The sequence below is a fragment of the Drosophila virilis genome, chromosome 5, assembly GCF_030788295.1.
Source record: "Drosophila virilis strain 15010-1051.87 chromosome 5, Dvir_AGI_RSII-ME, whole genome shotgun sequence".
Classification (NCBI taxonomy): Eukaryota; Metazoa; Arthropoda; class Insecta; order Diptera; family Drosophilidae; genus Drosophila; species Drosophila virilis.
In genome coordinates, this window is record NC_091547.1 from 10,272,132 (window position 1) to 10,288,573 (window position 16,442).

The 16,442-nt window shown below is 38.5% G+C and overlaps 3 protein-coding genes across 16 annotated transcripts in view; 2 read left to right on the top strand and 1 right to left on the bottom strand.

Annotated features, from left to right (window-relative positions):
* Window positions 1-16,442, top strand: part of KCNQ (KCNQ potassium channel) — a 62,935-nt gene that overhangs the window by 37,125 nt on the left and 9,368 nt on the right. For 5 of the 14 annotated variants that reach the window (XM_015173683.3, XM_015173682.3, XM_032436652.2 and 2 more), the window contains exons 1-6: window positions 14,410-14,591; window positions 14,662-14,853; window positions 15,556-15,773; window positions 15,841-16,016; window positions 16,077-16,202; window positions 16,261-16,371. In XM_015173683.3, coding sequence (XP_015029169.1) covers window positions 14,539-14,591; window positions 14,662-14,853; window positions 15,556-15,773; window positions 15,841-16,016; window positions 16,077-16,202; window positions 16,261-16,371 — 876 coding nt within the window. In that variant the 5' untranslated portion in view covers window positions 14,410-14,538. Of the gene's footprint in view, window positions 1-14,403; window positions 14,592-14,661; window positions 14,854-15,555; window positions 15,774-15,840; window positions 16,017-16,076; window positions 16,203-16,260; window positions 16,372-16,442 lie in introns of those variants that run through there. The other 9 variants (XM_032436651.2, XM_032436653.2, XM_070209757.1 and 6 more) reach the window with 6 other exon arrangements.
* Window positions 1-16,442, bottom strand: part of LOC6626107 (zinc finger protein 224) — a 39,752-nt gene that overhangs the window by 8,510 nt on the left and 14,800 nt on the right. The window lies entirely within an intron of this gene.
* On the top strand, window positions 8,508-11,638 carry mlt (tubulin folding cofactor E like protein mlt). The gene has a single exon (XM_002050477.4). The coding sequence runs from the start codon at window positions 9,733-9,735 to the stop codon at window positions 11,206-11,208; it is 1,476 nt and encodes a 491-aa protein (XP_002050513.1). The 5' UTR covers window positions 8,508-9,732; the 3' UTR covers window positions 11,209-11,638.

Genomic DNA, 16,442 nt, shown 5'->3' on the forward strand with positions numbered 1-16,442 from the left:
CAACTTTATATGCTTAAAGAAATAATTGCGATTTGAATGCGAATAGAATGCAATTAATTGTACAGGAAACCTGATTAACTGTTTTTAGGTTGAGAACTAAGAAAGCTTTAAGCATTAATCTAATTAGTAAGTAGCATGAAAACTTCGAGTCAAGAAAAGCTTGACTTGCCGACTATATTTGCATTGAGTTTTATAAGCTACTTAAAGCTTTAAGTGTTTTTTGAAGACAATTAAGTTTAATCACACTTTAAGCTACAAGCTCGGTTAATTGTCTTGTGATTTTATGGGTTTGTTAATCGCCAATTTAAGCCAGTGTCATTGGCATTTAACAGCGCACATTACTGGGCCAACAGTTGCGACATGCTGGGCAGTCACCTCAGTCGCAGCCACTTACGTAATTATCATTAGCCATTTGCGTGTCGCTTTAAAGTCGAAAGCAACATCCAAATAATCTGTCTGCAAACAAAGACTGCCGCCCCGCCCAGCCCAACACTTTAGTGGCCACTCGATATACTTGCTGTTTGAATTTTACTTTGGCCGACAGCTGTTCAAACAAACTAGAATGAATATGCAATTGTTTTGGGCCACCGAATGCCCAAAAACCCCCCCTCCAAACAAACATTTGATTGATGAAGAGCATCCACAAAAACCACAAAGAAAATAATAACAAGAACAGCAACAACGAGCAGAAGAAAATTTTGAAAAGCTGCCGCTGAACTGAGATCTTAACAATTTGTATAAACAAATTGTGCGGACGTCGCTGAAAATATGCAAATTATATAAAGTTCAGCCAAAAGGCAGATAATGGAAAAATGGAAATTGGTTAGACGAGAAAATTAGCGCACTTAAAGTGATTCATTGGTGCGGCATTGATAACTTTGTGGCACGCTAATCAGCGTGCCACCAAATGGAAAATGCGAACCATTAAACGAACCATTGGGCAATGGAAATGTGAGAATAGAGTTCACAATTATTCATTGGGACACATTTGTAATTGATATACGCCCAATTGACAAACAGCGCCAAATATAAGTAATAACAATTTAGCGTGTTTGTTTAAGGCTATTAATGCCACAATATCTAATTGCTCTCTAATCTATCTATATATTTATATCCATGTGCATAAGCTTGCTATTCATGCATTTTCTACCTTGTGTCGTGTGCAATGGGTTTTAATTAGAACGGAGTAATTAAAAGCTCTGGCTTTAATCGCATGTTGCATGTTTATAATTTCCAAGGCTGCAATATGGAATTTTAACTTTTATTTACTAATGCGCCCATACTTTTTACCATACGAGTTGTTTAAAAAAAAACCCATGCCCAGACCGAGCAGTATTTTTCTTTAAAAGAATGGGCTTTAAATAAAAATGGATTTTAAAATGAATTGTTGAATGACAATTTCAGCTAAAGATCAGGTAGGGAATTTATAAGTATGAAAATAGTATTCTGAAACTTAGAAAAAAAAATGTTGTTTAATTGCGAATTTCTAAAATAAGGAGGATTGTTTTTAATCTAGCCTACAGTATTTCAGTGAAATGATGCTTAAAGACATTTTACACAAAGAGTACAAAAAAGAATTTCTGTATCTTTAAGACGCTTAACAGTATTCCAGGAATGTACTTGTTTATCTGATTTAAGCAAGAAGTTTCTTGCATTTGCAGCTGTTCAGCTGGAAAAAACTTCTAATCTGGAATCTTGCACAAAATTAAATACCAAAACTCAAGCTTAAATCAGATTCTTTGTTGTTTTTCTTGGCAAGCCCCATCTAGCCATTTGTGCAATTTATACATTTCCCAACCAAAGACAATGGTAAAATGCAGACACACACAGAAATCCTGACTACGCTGCCTAAAGGGCTTAAAAAGAAAAACAAAACAAAAAAAAAGAAAATCGTTTTAGTTTGCCATGTATTTTAGTTTGATTAAAACATGGCCCAAAAAAAGCAAACAATGCATAGAAGTGTGAATGCCAACAATTGATATACCATTACAGCGACTCACCTATCCATTCGCCTCTACCTGGCCCATCTACCTGGCCCCTTCCAGGCAGATCTAGGCCAAGAAACGCTTTGCATACGTGTTACTGCAATCTGCAGCTGACAAATGATTTCATTTTCAATCTGGAACTGTGGAACTTTGCGCAAGGTGTTCAGGACAGCGAACACATTTGTGCTATTTGCCAAGAACTTTGATAAAAAGAGGATGTGATAGACTAGTGCTTCCGTATGTAACAGGCAGAGAGAAAGCAGGCTGGTTAAAGCAGTAATTGTTTAGGCTTTAGAGCAGAATTACTTTGGATTATCATATCGATATCATTAAGCTATTATCGATAACACAACGATTCATGGTAATGTATCGGACATATCGATATAATATTCGATTCTTGGGAGTATTCTAGGCGTTATCGATCTATTAACTCTAAATAACGATAAAAATATTTGAAGCATCCAAGGAACGCTTGATTATATTTGTTCTTCACTCAATCTTATTAAGAGATAATTTGCGCATTATAGATATATTTAAAAATTTTCTTACAGTTTAAAAAATCGTTTAGAAAAACCAGCGATACAAATTAACTTCACATAAATACTTCAAAATGTTCGATAAAAAAGTCTTATAGAAGTTTCATGCATATTTATAAGATTGGATAGCCCTTTTAACTAGGGTATCATGGGGTCTATTACATAAAATCAGGATACTCTCACTTGTTATAGAGCATAAAGCAAAATGCACACAGACAGAGAAGAACACTCAACTTCTACTTGTAAGCCAACTGTCAACGATTTCCTTTTGCGAACATTTTGTCCTAGATTTCATTATTGCCAGCAAATTAATTGCGCCCAGAGAGAACTTCAAGAGACTATAGAAGTGTTCTATATACTGATACAGAGATATACATATACATTTATATGTGGCATATATACTTGGTCTGTTATGCCTTTGCCAGAGCTGGTTATGAATAATTCAGTTAGCAGGTTGGCTTGACCGGCCCAGTTATTGCTTTATGGCCCGGCCAAGTAAAAGAGAGCTCACTAATTGCATATAATGAGCTCAAATGCATTTCAGACTGCAATTGCCCCGGCGAATGTTTGAGAAAGAGCAATTGAAATGAAGGTCTCTGTGGGCGTCTGTCCGCTCATTTAATAATTTAACAGCTGACGATTCAGATACTAGCACTTTAAGCACAATCAAACCGATTATTACCAACGAAAATACAAAATTGTATACTGTACTACACTACAATCATCTGTTCACATTATCTAGAACGTTTCGAATGCAGACTTATTTTCGGGCAATGCGATAAGTTTTATCAGCTGTGGACAATCTACTGACTCATACAGCCTTTAAATGTTTAGTTTATAACTAGTTTATTTAAACTTGCGATAAAAGTGGCCTTCAAAAACGTTTGCAGTCAGATGTCAATGTATAACAAATATTTACAGTCTCGTCAAAGTCAAGGGTGTCTAATAAAAATAATGTCAGTAGCTTAAATTGACACTTGAAGGTGACATTCTTTTTGCAGCAGACTTACATTTTTATAGATTTCAGATAAATAAATGCAAATAATAACGAGAAATCGGAAAATAAATTATTGATATTATCGATAATTCACACTTCGTTAATCTTATACCAATCGATAATTAAAGTAGCATTTAATCGAAAGTTACTTAGTATATATCCTTCATCTACTATCATACATAACTAAAATGTGTTAAATTATTGATCAATTGATAGCTCATATGGGGAAGCGTGCCCTATCATCAACTCATTATAACTAAAAGTAGCCAGGTAATTGCTTAGCAATTTAGGTCGTTGTAAGCTCCATTTAGATTAGTCATTAACAATCTGAAAAGTTAATTTAAACTAAAACTAATTTCGCTGAACAAGTATATCGTAACGCGAAGCTATTAGGGCTACAAAACTACATCAAGATATATCAGTTCTTCCAAGCACGAAGTGCATCAATTTAATTTAACCAACGCTGGCAAAGAATAATAATAATAATAAAAATAATAAGAGCAGCCACAGGCAACGGTGACAACTGGAGGGTAAAGACACCAAACACCGACCCACAAATTGATACCGATCCAGGGACGGTGACACCCAACAACAGACCCCCAGTCTGAGGGGTTATCGCTGGTTTGAGGGTTTTCTTTTTTTATTTTTTTGCTGGCGCTGACCGAAAAGTGCAAATGTCGCATATTAAATTAACGTTGATGGTTCCAACAACAACAAAATTATTTGAAGCGTGAAAAAAAGGAGGCAACAAGAGGCGATAAACAAGAAAAAATAAGTCAGCAAAAGAGTCAAACTGACTGGAAAATGCCCTGTAACAGACCAGAAATGAAAGAAAGTGAATTATTAATATCATTTCTGTAATCGATAGCACATTTATCGATAGTGATATCGTATTTATCGATATGTTATTCGATTATTGGTACACATTTCAGGTAGTATCGATATATTAACAATATTTTAATTTTGTTACATAATGTGAGACTTGAATAGTTATTGAAAATTTAAAATTAAATCGAGTAGTTTATATTTAAAGCCAGCTGTATAAGAAAATGGCCATGGCTAGCTTTTATAGAAGCTGAGTTCTGTGTAAATAGCTGGGACGAGTCTACTCTGCAGTCAGATAAAAGAATGTTGGAGAAAGACATTTAATTACACGCTTTTTGCATTTGTATGCTGTTTAGAGGGTATTAAAAACAGTAACAATTATATTGAAATCGGTTTATCTGGTCGTGTGTAAATATTATGGCGACTAATGAGAGCTGTCAGCGACAGCCGCACTATCATTTGGACGGCCAGTCCATCAATCAATCAGTCAGTCAGCCATAATGTCCAGTTATTGTCATTTGTGCAATTTGTCAATTGGCCAATTTGTGACAAACAAAATCGAATGGTTTTGTGATTTCTTTTGAGCACATTTATTGGCTACAAATTTATGAGCATAAGACAAATATTTATGTTTCTCTAGTTGGCAAATGGGTCAGAGATATAAATCTTCTACATACATCTGATATATGTATCTACATATTTCTTTCTGTGCACGCACCATATGAAGTTCATTTGAAATGAAACCGAAAACTGTGCCATAATGAACCAAATAACACATTACTCATACGCAAGGTTAACCACTTGCTCAGCTGCGGCCAGACAAGGCACAAGAAGACAGCAGTAGGGCAGCCTTTCGCCCAACAGCTACAGTCATGCTCAAGTATAACGGCCTGTTTATCATTATAAAAGTGAACAAAAAAAAAAAACTAAACGTGTAATAATTCAAAAATAAAAGACGCTGTCTAGACTTGGCGAGCATAGAAAATGAGACAGGAAAATTGCTTTTCTTATAGCTGCATTGTTTACGTAGTTGCCGTTCGCGTTGTGCCATTCCATGAAAGTCGTTAAATGCCGTCGGGCACAAAAAGTCAAAATTTCCATTTTACACAACTAAATTTATAGAACTTTACGATCAAAATACAACAACAACAACAAAAGGAACAACTATTCAGCATCTTAGGCGCATTTATTGACGCAATTGATTTCAACAAATTTTTCATCGATTTTATTTGGTAATTTCCATTTTTCTTTTTGATATAAATATAGTATTAACATATTTATACACATACATTTATGCATTCAAAATTTGTAAACAGCAATTGGCCATAAAATTGCGTTCATCAAATAAATCGCCGCAAAATAAATATTGTAAATTACAAAATGTTGCCAAACTTTCTGAAAACCTGGCCCAAAATAAGCCCACAGTCGGTCGCAATGGTACAGGGCAATTAAATCAAAATCCACAAATTGTTTAGAAAACATTAAAGCATCAATAATGATATACGAGTCGTAATTAAGTTGGTCTCGGGTAGCCATGGCTAAAATGGTAAATTCTATTGACAAATGGCTTATTGGCCGTTTTCTCTGCTCCTCGCAAAACAAACGCCGGTCAAACCATAAGAAAATCGCATTTTCGAATAATACGCTAAGTGTTGCGACTTTCATGGATAATTATAGACCATATACACATATATACTCATGCATATATATATATATGTACGGCTGGCTCTAAGAATGTGTGACGCCTTCGAATGTCTCAGACATGAGCGATGCGGGTCGTCGAACAACAAGAAACAAAAATTATAATTTACGTCTACAGTGAACCCGAATTGCTCTCGAAAATTTGTTTTTGGCGATTTTAAGACATTATGAGTGTGGCTTTCCTTAAGTTTCAGAAGAGTCATAAATGTGCGTATGAGTCAAAAGACAAGAAATATAACTTTTTTTGGATTAAGTTTGAATGTCTACAAACCCATTTGACCCTTAAAACTGAGTCATGACTCAGGTAATCTTCGCTTTCTTTTTTTTTTTATTGATTTAAGCTTTATTGAAGCGAGCTTAAACTTTATTTAAGCTATATATGTATACGCTTTAGGCTTAAGCCTTAACTTATCCAAGGCCTAAAGCTCCTCATTTAAATCTGGCACTTAAAATTTTTAACATGCATGTTAAATATCGTGCTAGACGAAATATTGTTTAACGTGATTAAAAATTTAGGATATTCAATTAATAAATAACTTAATATTCATAATATGCAACGCTTAGCAAAATACATCTACGAGCCCATAGAATATATATGCTCGTGATCGATCATATATAGCCTTTCCGTTTGTTTACTTTAGTACACACATAATTCTCCAAACTTCTAACCTACAGCAAGCCATTATTTTATTAGATAAATTTGATTACAATTAAAAACGAACATAATCTGTGTTCGAGCAACACAAATTAGAGATAGATAAGTTAAGATAAGTTAAATAAACTATCTAACGCAAAACGTATTATTTCCTTAAGAAATACTTCTAATATAAGTTATGCAATTTATCAAAATGCACAGAAAGCAAAAATATGTACATAAAATTGTTAGCATATATGAGCTCGAACAGAATGGCATCTGTTGCAATTGGGATGCCATTATTTGCTATTTTTCCCATCTATTGATCCAACGAATAGCACAAACAAGCACAGCACAGCTCGTGCATTTATCTTTGAATATTCTTTGTATAACTCGAGGCAGCGACAGCAATAATCAAATCTACATATGTATATATGTATGTAAATTGATTGGAACCCCTCGTCAGATAGTTTGACCAAGAAAAGTGCACACACAACACACACTCTAGAGCAGAAGTATTTGCGTCTGTGCATGCTGACATTGTACAATATTGGCAGCGGCAAATTGAGTTTTGGGTTATAAAAAACGGTAAAGGCGTCAAACGTTATGCTTTGTGCAAATCAAATTTGTAACGCCCCCGAATGCCATGCCCATGCCATTGCTCCACTGTCACAATGCTGCCCATCTGTTTTTCGTTGACTTTCAGCGCTGCTGTTGCTCGTGTTGTTATTGTTGTTGTTGACGTGCACATGCAAAAGCTGTGTAAGAGCGTAAAGCTCACAATGCAAACACAATCAGCTGGGCGTCCGAAGCTTTCAACATGCTGCGTAGTTTCGTTTGAGCGCCAATGCAAACAAACATATGTTTGTGTTTTTGTACGTGAACGTGTCTCTGCATGCTAGTCACGACGTCAACAAAGCACAGCTGTGTGTGTGCGCCATAAGCTTTGTAAATTGGCGCGCTCACGACGCGTACTCTCACGCGCTCTCAAGCGCTCTCGCGCTCTCTGCCTCTCTGGCTGTCCCAATTCGCCTTCCCCCACCCACTGACAAAACTCGCTCATTTATTGCGCACCTTTTAAGCTGTCAACAAAGTGAACCCCATTGAGTTGTTACGACAACAACGGCGCATATTACAAATGTAACAGCATATACGCAGCAAGGCTATGGAAATTTAAAAATACTAAAATACAATCATCCCCTAGTTTTAAAATGAAATGCTGCCAATCATAATAAACATTTGCTCTGGGTTTCTCTTTATTGTTTTTCTGTCGGGGTAGTTTGTTGTAGCGCGTTTTCACTGTGGCATGACCGTTGACTTTATAACTGGTTTTCCAGACAAAATGCAAACGGTGGCGCATTTGGCACACAACAGGGCGCCCAATTCTGAGATATTGCTGTTTTGCTAGGGCCGCTGCCAAGTGCACAATACGCAAGGTCATTGCAAATGAGTTTTTCAAAATTTCTATAATCCTACATATTCTATTTTTTGCTTGCCCCAAAAAAAAAAAATAAATAAAAGCGAAAGCGGCGCAGCAATATTTGTATTTGCTCTAGCTAAAACAATTTCGTAATTGAGCGTATGTATATTTATTTACGTCGCAAGGTCGCCATCAGACATTTACATTTACAACGGGCCCGCTTAAGGCGCCTAAATGTGGGGCCCATAGAATATATATAGATAGAAAAATAATCGAAAAAACTCAACAGCCTATGCGATATGCGTATTGGAAATCATTATATTGTGCTTTTTTGGTGGCATCAAAATTATTGAGATAGGTTCTTATCTGATTGGAGCTGCAGGCGCGGCTGCGCCTTAATTAGCAAAGTGCTGGTGGTTTTACATCAGATGGGAACTTATTGCATCGTTTAATTTTGGAAACGACTATCAAAACTAATTAACTTTGAACGAAGCTTGTGCGCCCAAGCGCCCAAAACTTAACGTGAGCAAAAAGCTTCCCCGAATCCGCCCCTGTGCGCATGACGGCGACCTACACACAAAAAACAACAACAACAACAACAGCAGCAGCAGCAGCAACAGCAAAATAAAAGCACACGACGAGCAGAGCAACTGGCAAAACGGACCAGAAGAATACATACAACACGGAGGCGAGTTCGTTCTTGTGTTGTGGTTTAGTTGAGCGTTTGGTGGCGTTGCGAACGGACAGAGACACCATCAAAATCACCAACTGCTAAAGTAGCAGCAGCAACAGCAGCAACAGCAGCAGCAGCAACAACAGCAATTAGAAAAGCTAAACAATAACAAAAAACAGAGAGCTACTCAGCTTTGGCCTGGCTTTTTGTCGTAGTAAACGCCATTGACTGGAATATTTGAACAGAGACAGAGCCAGTGTGTGTGTGTGTGTGAGAGAGAGAGAGAGAGACAGAGAGCGAGAGAGGTAGAGGGGCAGCAGGTAGTCTGGCAAGTGGCCCCTTCGTACACACACTCACAATTTGTTGTGTTTTTCTTTGTTTCGGCAACAACAAATTTTGTTAAATTAGTGCGCAATTACAACAACTACAACAAAGACAAAAACAACGTGCGCAGCAATTTGTTTAAATCGACGGCTGCAATAATACAAAAAAAAAAAAAAAAAAAACTGCGCAAAAAATATTAAACCACACAAACGTTGCATCACGCAACAACAACAACGACAACGAAATTCAATGCAAAACGCAACTTGAATTCTCCAAAAATCAATAAGCAGCAGCACAGCAGCAGCGAAGGAGCAGAGGCAGACAGAAGCTGTGACAACTGCAACAACAACAACAACGACAAACAAGAACATCAGCAGCAGCAGCAGCAGCAGCAGTGCAGGAAGAACAAGAACGGCAACTGACAAAACAAGTACCGTAAAAGCTTGAGCACTTAAGGCGAAGCTTCAAAGCGCAGCCAGCGCTCAAAGCAGCAGCAACAAAGACACAAAAACAAAAACAAAACGAACAACAAAAGTGAAAAGTTAAAATTTACATAATTCATTGGCTGCTGCGACAGCGTTTCAAATACAGCTAGAAAGAGAGCAAGAGAGAGAGAGAGAGAGAAAGAGCGAGCGCGATGCCCTCATTGCTGGAGGCGCTGGAGCGCAAATATTTCGCCGAATGCGAATTCGAGAACGCCAACCAGCCGGAGCTGCACAAGCGCTCCGATCTGCCCAATGACTTTACGGTTACCAAATGTGGCGGACGCATGGAGTTCTCCATATTCATACCGCGCCTCTCCCCGCTGACCAGTGTGCCCGCCCTGCTGGTGCTCAACGACTGCGACATCGATTGCGCCGGCGATTTTGAGAGCATACGCGACAAATGCCAGCGTGTGCGTGAGCTGGATCTGGCGCAGAACAAGCTGCAGGATTGGCATGAGGTGTTCAACATACTGAAGCATATGCCGCGCATCGAATTCTTGAATCTGAGCAAGAATCAGCTGCTGAGCACGCCCAGTGCGCTGCTGGCGGCACCGACGATTAATCTAAAGAATCTGGTGCTCAACGGCACCTACCTGGACTGGATGTGCGTGGATGCGCTGCTGCAGAACTTGCCGGTGTTGCAGGAGCTGCACCTGAGCCTGAACAACTACAGTGCCGTGCTGCTGGATGCGGCTGAGGTGGCGGAGCACAGCAACAGCAGCTGCCAATGCGTGCCACAAACCGAAACCGAAACCGAAACGGAAACGGAAGCGGAAGCGCAAGCATTGTCTGAGAGCTGCTGCAACCTGTGCCGGGCCAGACGCAAGCTGACCCAGGCACATCCGGCGCTCAAGACACTGCACTTCACGGGCAATCCCATCGAGCACTGGCAGGAAATTTGTCGCCTGGGCAGACTCTTCCCCAGCCTCGAGGCCCTAGTGCTGGCCGAGTGCCCCATCAAATCGCTGCAGGCCAACGCCGAACTGGACTCGGCCAGCGCCAGCGAGTGCCACAAATATTTCCCCTGCCTGAAGCTGCTCAATCTGAGCTGCGCCCAGCTGAACAGCTGGGCGGACATCGATGAGCTGGCCAAATACGGTCAGCTGCAGAATCTGCGTGTCAAGCACTGGCCCCTCTGGGAGACACTCGAGTGCACCGAGCACGAGCGCCGTCAGCTGCTGATCGCCCGTCTGCCCAATGTGTCCATGTTGAATGGCGGCGGAAAGATCAGCGTGGATGAGCGTGTGGACGCGGAACGCGCCTTTGTGCGCCATTACATGGACAAGCCGGAGTGCGAGCGGCCGGCACGCTATGCAGAGCTGCTGGCGGTGCATGGCCAACTGGATCCGCTGGTCAATGTCAATCTGAAGCCGGAGAAACGGGTCAAGGTCATATTCACCTACAACGAAGTCAGCGAAAGTCGTTTCGTGGACATTTATCTAACCGTCAACGATCTGAAGGTCAAGCTTGAGAAGCTAATCAATTTGGCGCCAAACAAGATGCGTCTCTATTACCTGGACCAGGACTACAAGGAGTTTGGGCCCGAGGAGATGCGCTATCCCAACAAACAGCTCTACAGCTATAATATACAATCGGGCGACGAGATCATCATAGATGCCAAGAAGTGAGCGCCAGATTTCTCTGGCCCACCTGGTTGGCTACCTGGGCACCTGGACACCTGAAGCGGTCGGTGCTAACAGCAACAAAAACAACTTGTGATTTTTGTATCGTGCTTATACAGACGGATACAACAACCCAACCATATATATGTATATACATATATCTCGATATAATACATAAATCTATCGTACATATTATACATATTTTTACTATTATTTACCGCCTTCCAACAAAGCAACTAATGTATATACATATAAACGGCCAAAACGTGCACACACAGAGACACACACACACAGACACACACACAGACACACAGAGAGAAACACACACACACACACAGACACAACACACACGTACATAATATATATTTTAACTGTCGTCTAACCTAAGCCTCAGCTACAGACTAAAACAAACAAATACAACAAGCATTACATTAAAATTTGAAAAAAACAAACAGGGTTTTTCTTTTTCAGTTAACAAAACGAATAATTTTTGGGTTGCAAAAAAGCTTTGTTTCCGCTCTTATTTCAGAGATTAGATAGAGTTCGCAGTGCTAGTACATAATATTTATGAGTTTTTGCTTGTGTCGCGAGCACTTGCAGCAATCAAAAAAAATTGAGAGTGCTCTAGTCGGGTGTGCCCGACTGACACTTACCCTGCAACTAGCAGCGAGTTATCTCTGTCAGCAATCAAGCTTCATTCGTACACTTACACACACGCACACACACACACACACGCCGCTGTGGTGCTTTTTTCCTTAGCCCAAACATATGGAAAACGCATTCTCATATAACTTCGGTGCTTGAAGTCCGATCTTAGTGAAATTTCCAGAGCGTATACTCTCTTTACCAGTTAACAATGGGTTCAGAATACCAATTTCGTGACATTTGTAAATTTCAGTCGTGAGAGAGGAATCGTGTCTATGGAAGCTTTCAATTATGGAAAGCGACAACTCGATCAGTTGATGAATTGCGAACATCTAAGCCAAAACTTCCGCCGTGCTTTTAATCTTTATGTACCTGCTTGAGTTTTGTTTTAAAAACGGGTTTTGCACATCCCACGCACAATTAGCATGGAGTATATGTTAGGGTATTTAGACAGAGTTAGTATAATTTTTCGCACTCTTTAACTGAAGAAATGTGCACATGTGATTTTGTATACACACTATGAAAATTTATGACCATTTCGACAACAAAGGAAAAACTGCAAAATTAGAATTAGAAATCAGTGAATATCTTCTGCGAATTAGCAAAAAGCTTAAGAAATTTTTGCCATTGGAAAATGTATATTGCTTTATTGGACGGTTTTTATGGCCACAATATTTGCCAGCTCAAAAGTTTCTGTAATTCAGAATCGCAATGGCGTTCAGAAACAAGATGATATGCAATTTATGTGTCATAATTTTGATTTCCGTAACAGAATAGTTTTCTGATGATGAAGCTCTATAGAAACTGCATGGACAATAAAACCAAACATGTTGAGCTAACATTTTAACCCTTAAGTATGATCATTTTTTTTCATTTCAAAGTATCTTTCTTGATTTCCATAAATATTCATCTACATCGAAGGCAATTCAATTGTTTATCTTAGTCAAGTTTTACTGTAGAAGAAATCTTGGTGAAAACTTAACTCACATACACGCCACACGTACGTAACTGCTTAGCAAGCTTAAAGCTCAGCGTGCTTGTCAAGTTAATGGCAAAAAGCTTTTAAAGCAAACGTTGCCCTAATACTTATGCACTTATCTTTACACACACTTGCAAATGAGCGGGCCCATTACAGTCGCACGTCAATAAGAACTACAAAGACAAATAAATATGTGCTTCTTTGACGTGTTGAATTATGGTTAGCATCAATGAGGTGGAATGTGTCGATAGTTCTAAGAAATCGAATTTCTGTGTAAGCCCAAACATTGTGAATTTAATGAAAACAATTTTAAAATAAAAGATAAAATATAAAAACAAAAACAAATAATACTTCATTACGTAAGACATATTAACTGACCTTTATCTTGTTTTATATAATTTGCTATTTCAATTAAATTATTTTTAGTCTAAGCCGTTATCAGGGATCAAATAAACGTTAACTGATTTATGGGCTTGCTCTCTTCGCATTTAACTGTACTTAAATGTTAATGCCAGATACTTTTAAGGAACTGAGTGCATAAAATCTTGAGAAGAATAAACCTCACACATATTAATTAAAAGCGATAACAAAAATAGATTTGATTTTGTTGGTATTGGGTTTTGTTTGTCAATACGTTTAATTAAAATCATTAGAGCATATTTCCTTTGACAAGTTTTTTGTTTAGATATTAGTCACGGTGCCCATAATTTATATTTTTATAAAATATCCATTCTAAATAAATTTTAATCAATCAAAAGATGCAGGCAAAGGCCTGCATTCTAGAGGCATTTTAACGACTTCTATTGGCTTTATACATTGGCAATGAGAACTGACAACTGACCCGCCCGTAGGCTGCAGGCCACGAGTAATACAGGCTATGCAAACTAGTTTTCTACAAACTGGGTCAATGCAGTGGGTGCCTGCCTAAGGCTTAAAGCTGCATTTGTAAGATATATGCATTTATTAGCCTTAAAGAGCATAAAATTACGTAGCTGTAACTGTAAGCGGCAAAGTAAAACTTTTCCGCGGCAGTCGTAAATGCCAAATTGAAAAAAACGCACACCCCCAAAAAGCTGTTTGCCCATATTTGCATTTGCTATCTGCCAAAAAGGGCGGCAACGTCTGTGTTAATGACGTACATCAAGCATACGACACGTTGCCGCCAAAATGAAAAGAAAAAAAAGCAACAATAACCTCTAGAGATCGTGACTAAACTAAGGAGCTGTCTGAACGATCAATAAAAAGAACAGCAACAACAACAACAAAATAAATATGCGAAAAAAAAGTATATGACGAAATTGAAGTCTTGGCAAAATTTTATGACGAAGTCTCAGGTGCAACAAAATAAAATAAAATACGAAATAAAATCAAATCAAATAAAGGTCTACATAGATACAGGCGACCATAAAAATGCAAGGTGTGTAGAAAACAAAATATAAAACAGACAAAAAAAAAAAGGCAAAACAGTTTATGTATATAATTAATAAAAATTTACACATGGAGGTTTTTGGAAAGTCTATAAGCGGTGTGGGTTTTAAACGCTCGAAACGCTCAACAGACGATCGAGTTGTGATTTGAACGCCAAACGCGACACACGTCGTACACCCCATTTACTGGGCTCTATTATCAGCGTTACTTGTGTTTTGTGCTTGGTTAATTTGTTTGGTTTTTTAGTGCAGTGATTAGGTTTTGAGGGGCATGTTAAACGTAACATGGATCCCGAGAACGATGTTTATGCATTCTATGATATAATGGGCTTCAAGGGGTGCGATAAGAACTAACTGTATTGTTTATTAAATTTAATTAATGTGCTTTCTATTTGTCGTCCTTTGCAGGAAATGTAGACCGGCGGGACCAAAGAAATCGCAACAATTTCTGCAACCGCGAATGTCACTCCTAGGGAAGCCGCTGAACTATAATCGCGGCACACATCGCCGCGATGCCCGCTACCGGCGGATGCAAAGTCGGCTCTACAATTTCTTAGAGCGACCGCGGGGCCTGCATGCAATATTTTATCATGTGATGGTGTAAGTACAAAACTGATCAATCATCTAAATAGACTATAACAACAATTACAGCAATTTGTTAGCTCAATTCGAGAAAGCAATGATTTCCCAATGAATCTCAGCAAATAAATATAGAATATATACCCTTGCTTGAGTTCGATTCCAAAGAACAAACTCGTATAAACTAGGCAGAACTCTCAACTAGTAATTAATTAGTTAAATAATTAATCATTAAATAGACGTAATAGAGAAACTTTAAGCTTGATAACAATTATGAGTATTAATTAATAAATACAATGAGACAATTTTGTTGTGTCAAAAATCACTTGCAAAAACAAACAGAAAGAAGAAAGCCCTATTATTCGATTATTTTGAAGCTCCTTACATTTAAAAAATTATAAAAAATATATCTAGGCTTTAAGCAAATTATTAAATTTAATTTAAAAATGAATCCACAGTTATATTTTTGCTTAGCATATTATGCTTGCAGAGCATGATAGAAGTAGTAAATCCGCATAAAACAAATAAAATCATAATATTTTTGAACACGGAAGATCTACAATTTCTAAAAAATAAAAAAATAAGAACACATATTTTCCACATAACCTTCTTCTTAAAATCAATAATAATTTAACAAAAATAAGTCCATGTTCTCTTATAAAAGACTTTTAGATTCTCTAATCGAAATGAGTATGGGTAATATTTTTGTATTGTTTTTTGCAGTTTTCTGATGGTGTTCACATGTCTCGCATTGAGCGTGTTTTCCACCATCAAAGAATACGAGGAGGATGCTGTATATATATTGTTTCGCATGGAAATCATAGTTGTCATCTGGTTTACCATGGAGTTTGGGGCGCGTCTGTGGTCATCGGGCTGCCGATCGCGCTACCAAGGCACGCTGGGACGGCTTAAGTTTATAAAGCAACCGTTTTGTATTATAGGTGAGATTGGATTTCACGTAAACAATGGCAGCTCGATTATTCGATTATTGAACGTTTTCCCATTTAGATATTATCACCATTTTAGCCTCAATTGTAGTATTAGGCATGGGCACCTCTGGCCAGGTGTTTGCGACGAGCGCATTGCGTGGTTTAAGATTCTTTCAGATACTTCGCATGGTGCGCATGGATCGACGCGGTGGCACCTGGAAGCTGCTCGGTTCGGTTGTATACGCACACAGACAGGTTGCCTAAGATTTAACATGCAGTTTAACGCAGCTTGTAATTCATATGTTGCTTTTCTAGGAGCTCATCACAACCATGTATATTGGATTTTTAGGTCTCATCTTTGCATCATTCCTTGTTTACATGTGGGAGAAGGACGTTAACGAGAAGTTCAGCAATTTTGCACAGGCGTTGTGGTGGGGCGTGGTATGTTACCAAAAACTAACCAAACTGCAAGAATTTAAATTATTCAACTTTGACCCAGATAACGCTCTGCACCGTGGGCTATGGCGATATGGTACCCATCACCTGGCAGGGCAAATTGATTGCCTCGTGCTGTGCCTTATTGGGCATATCCTTCTTTGCGCTCCCTGCGGTAAGTCCATGTCGTTTATTTATACATTCACCGACCGGATTCCAATCGACCATCCATACATCCTCTCATTG

What these genes read in the sequence shown, in the direction of transcription:
- mlt (XM_002050477.4), top strand. Translation starts at nt 9,733, where the DNA reads ATGCCCTCATTGCTGGAGGCGCTGGAGCGCAAATATTTCGCCGAATGC.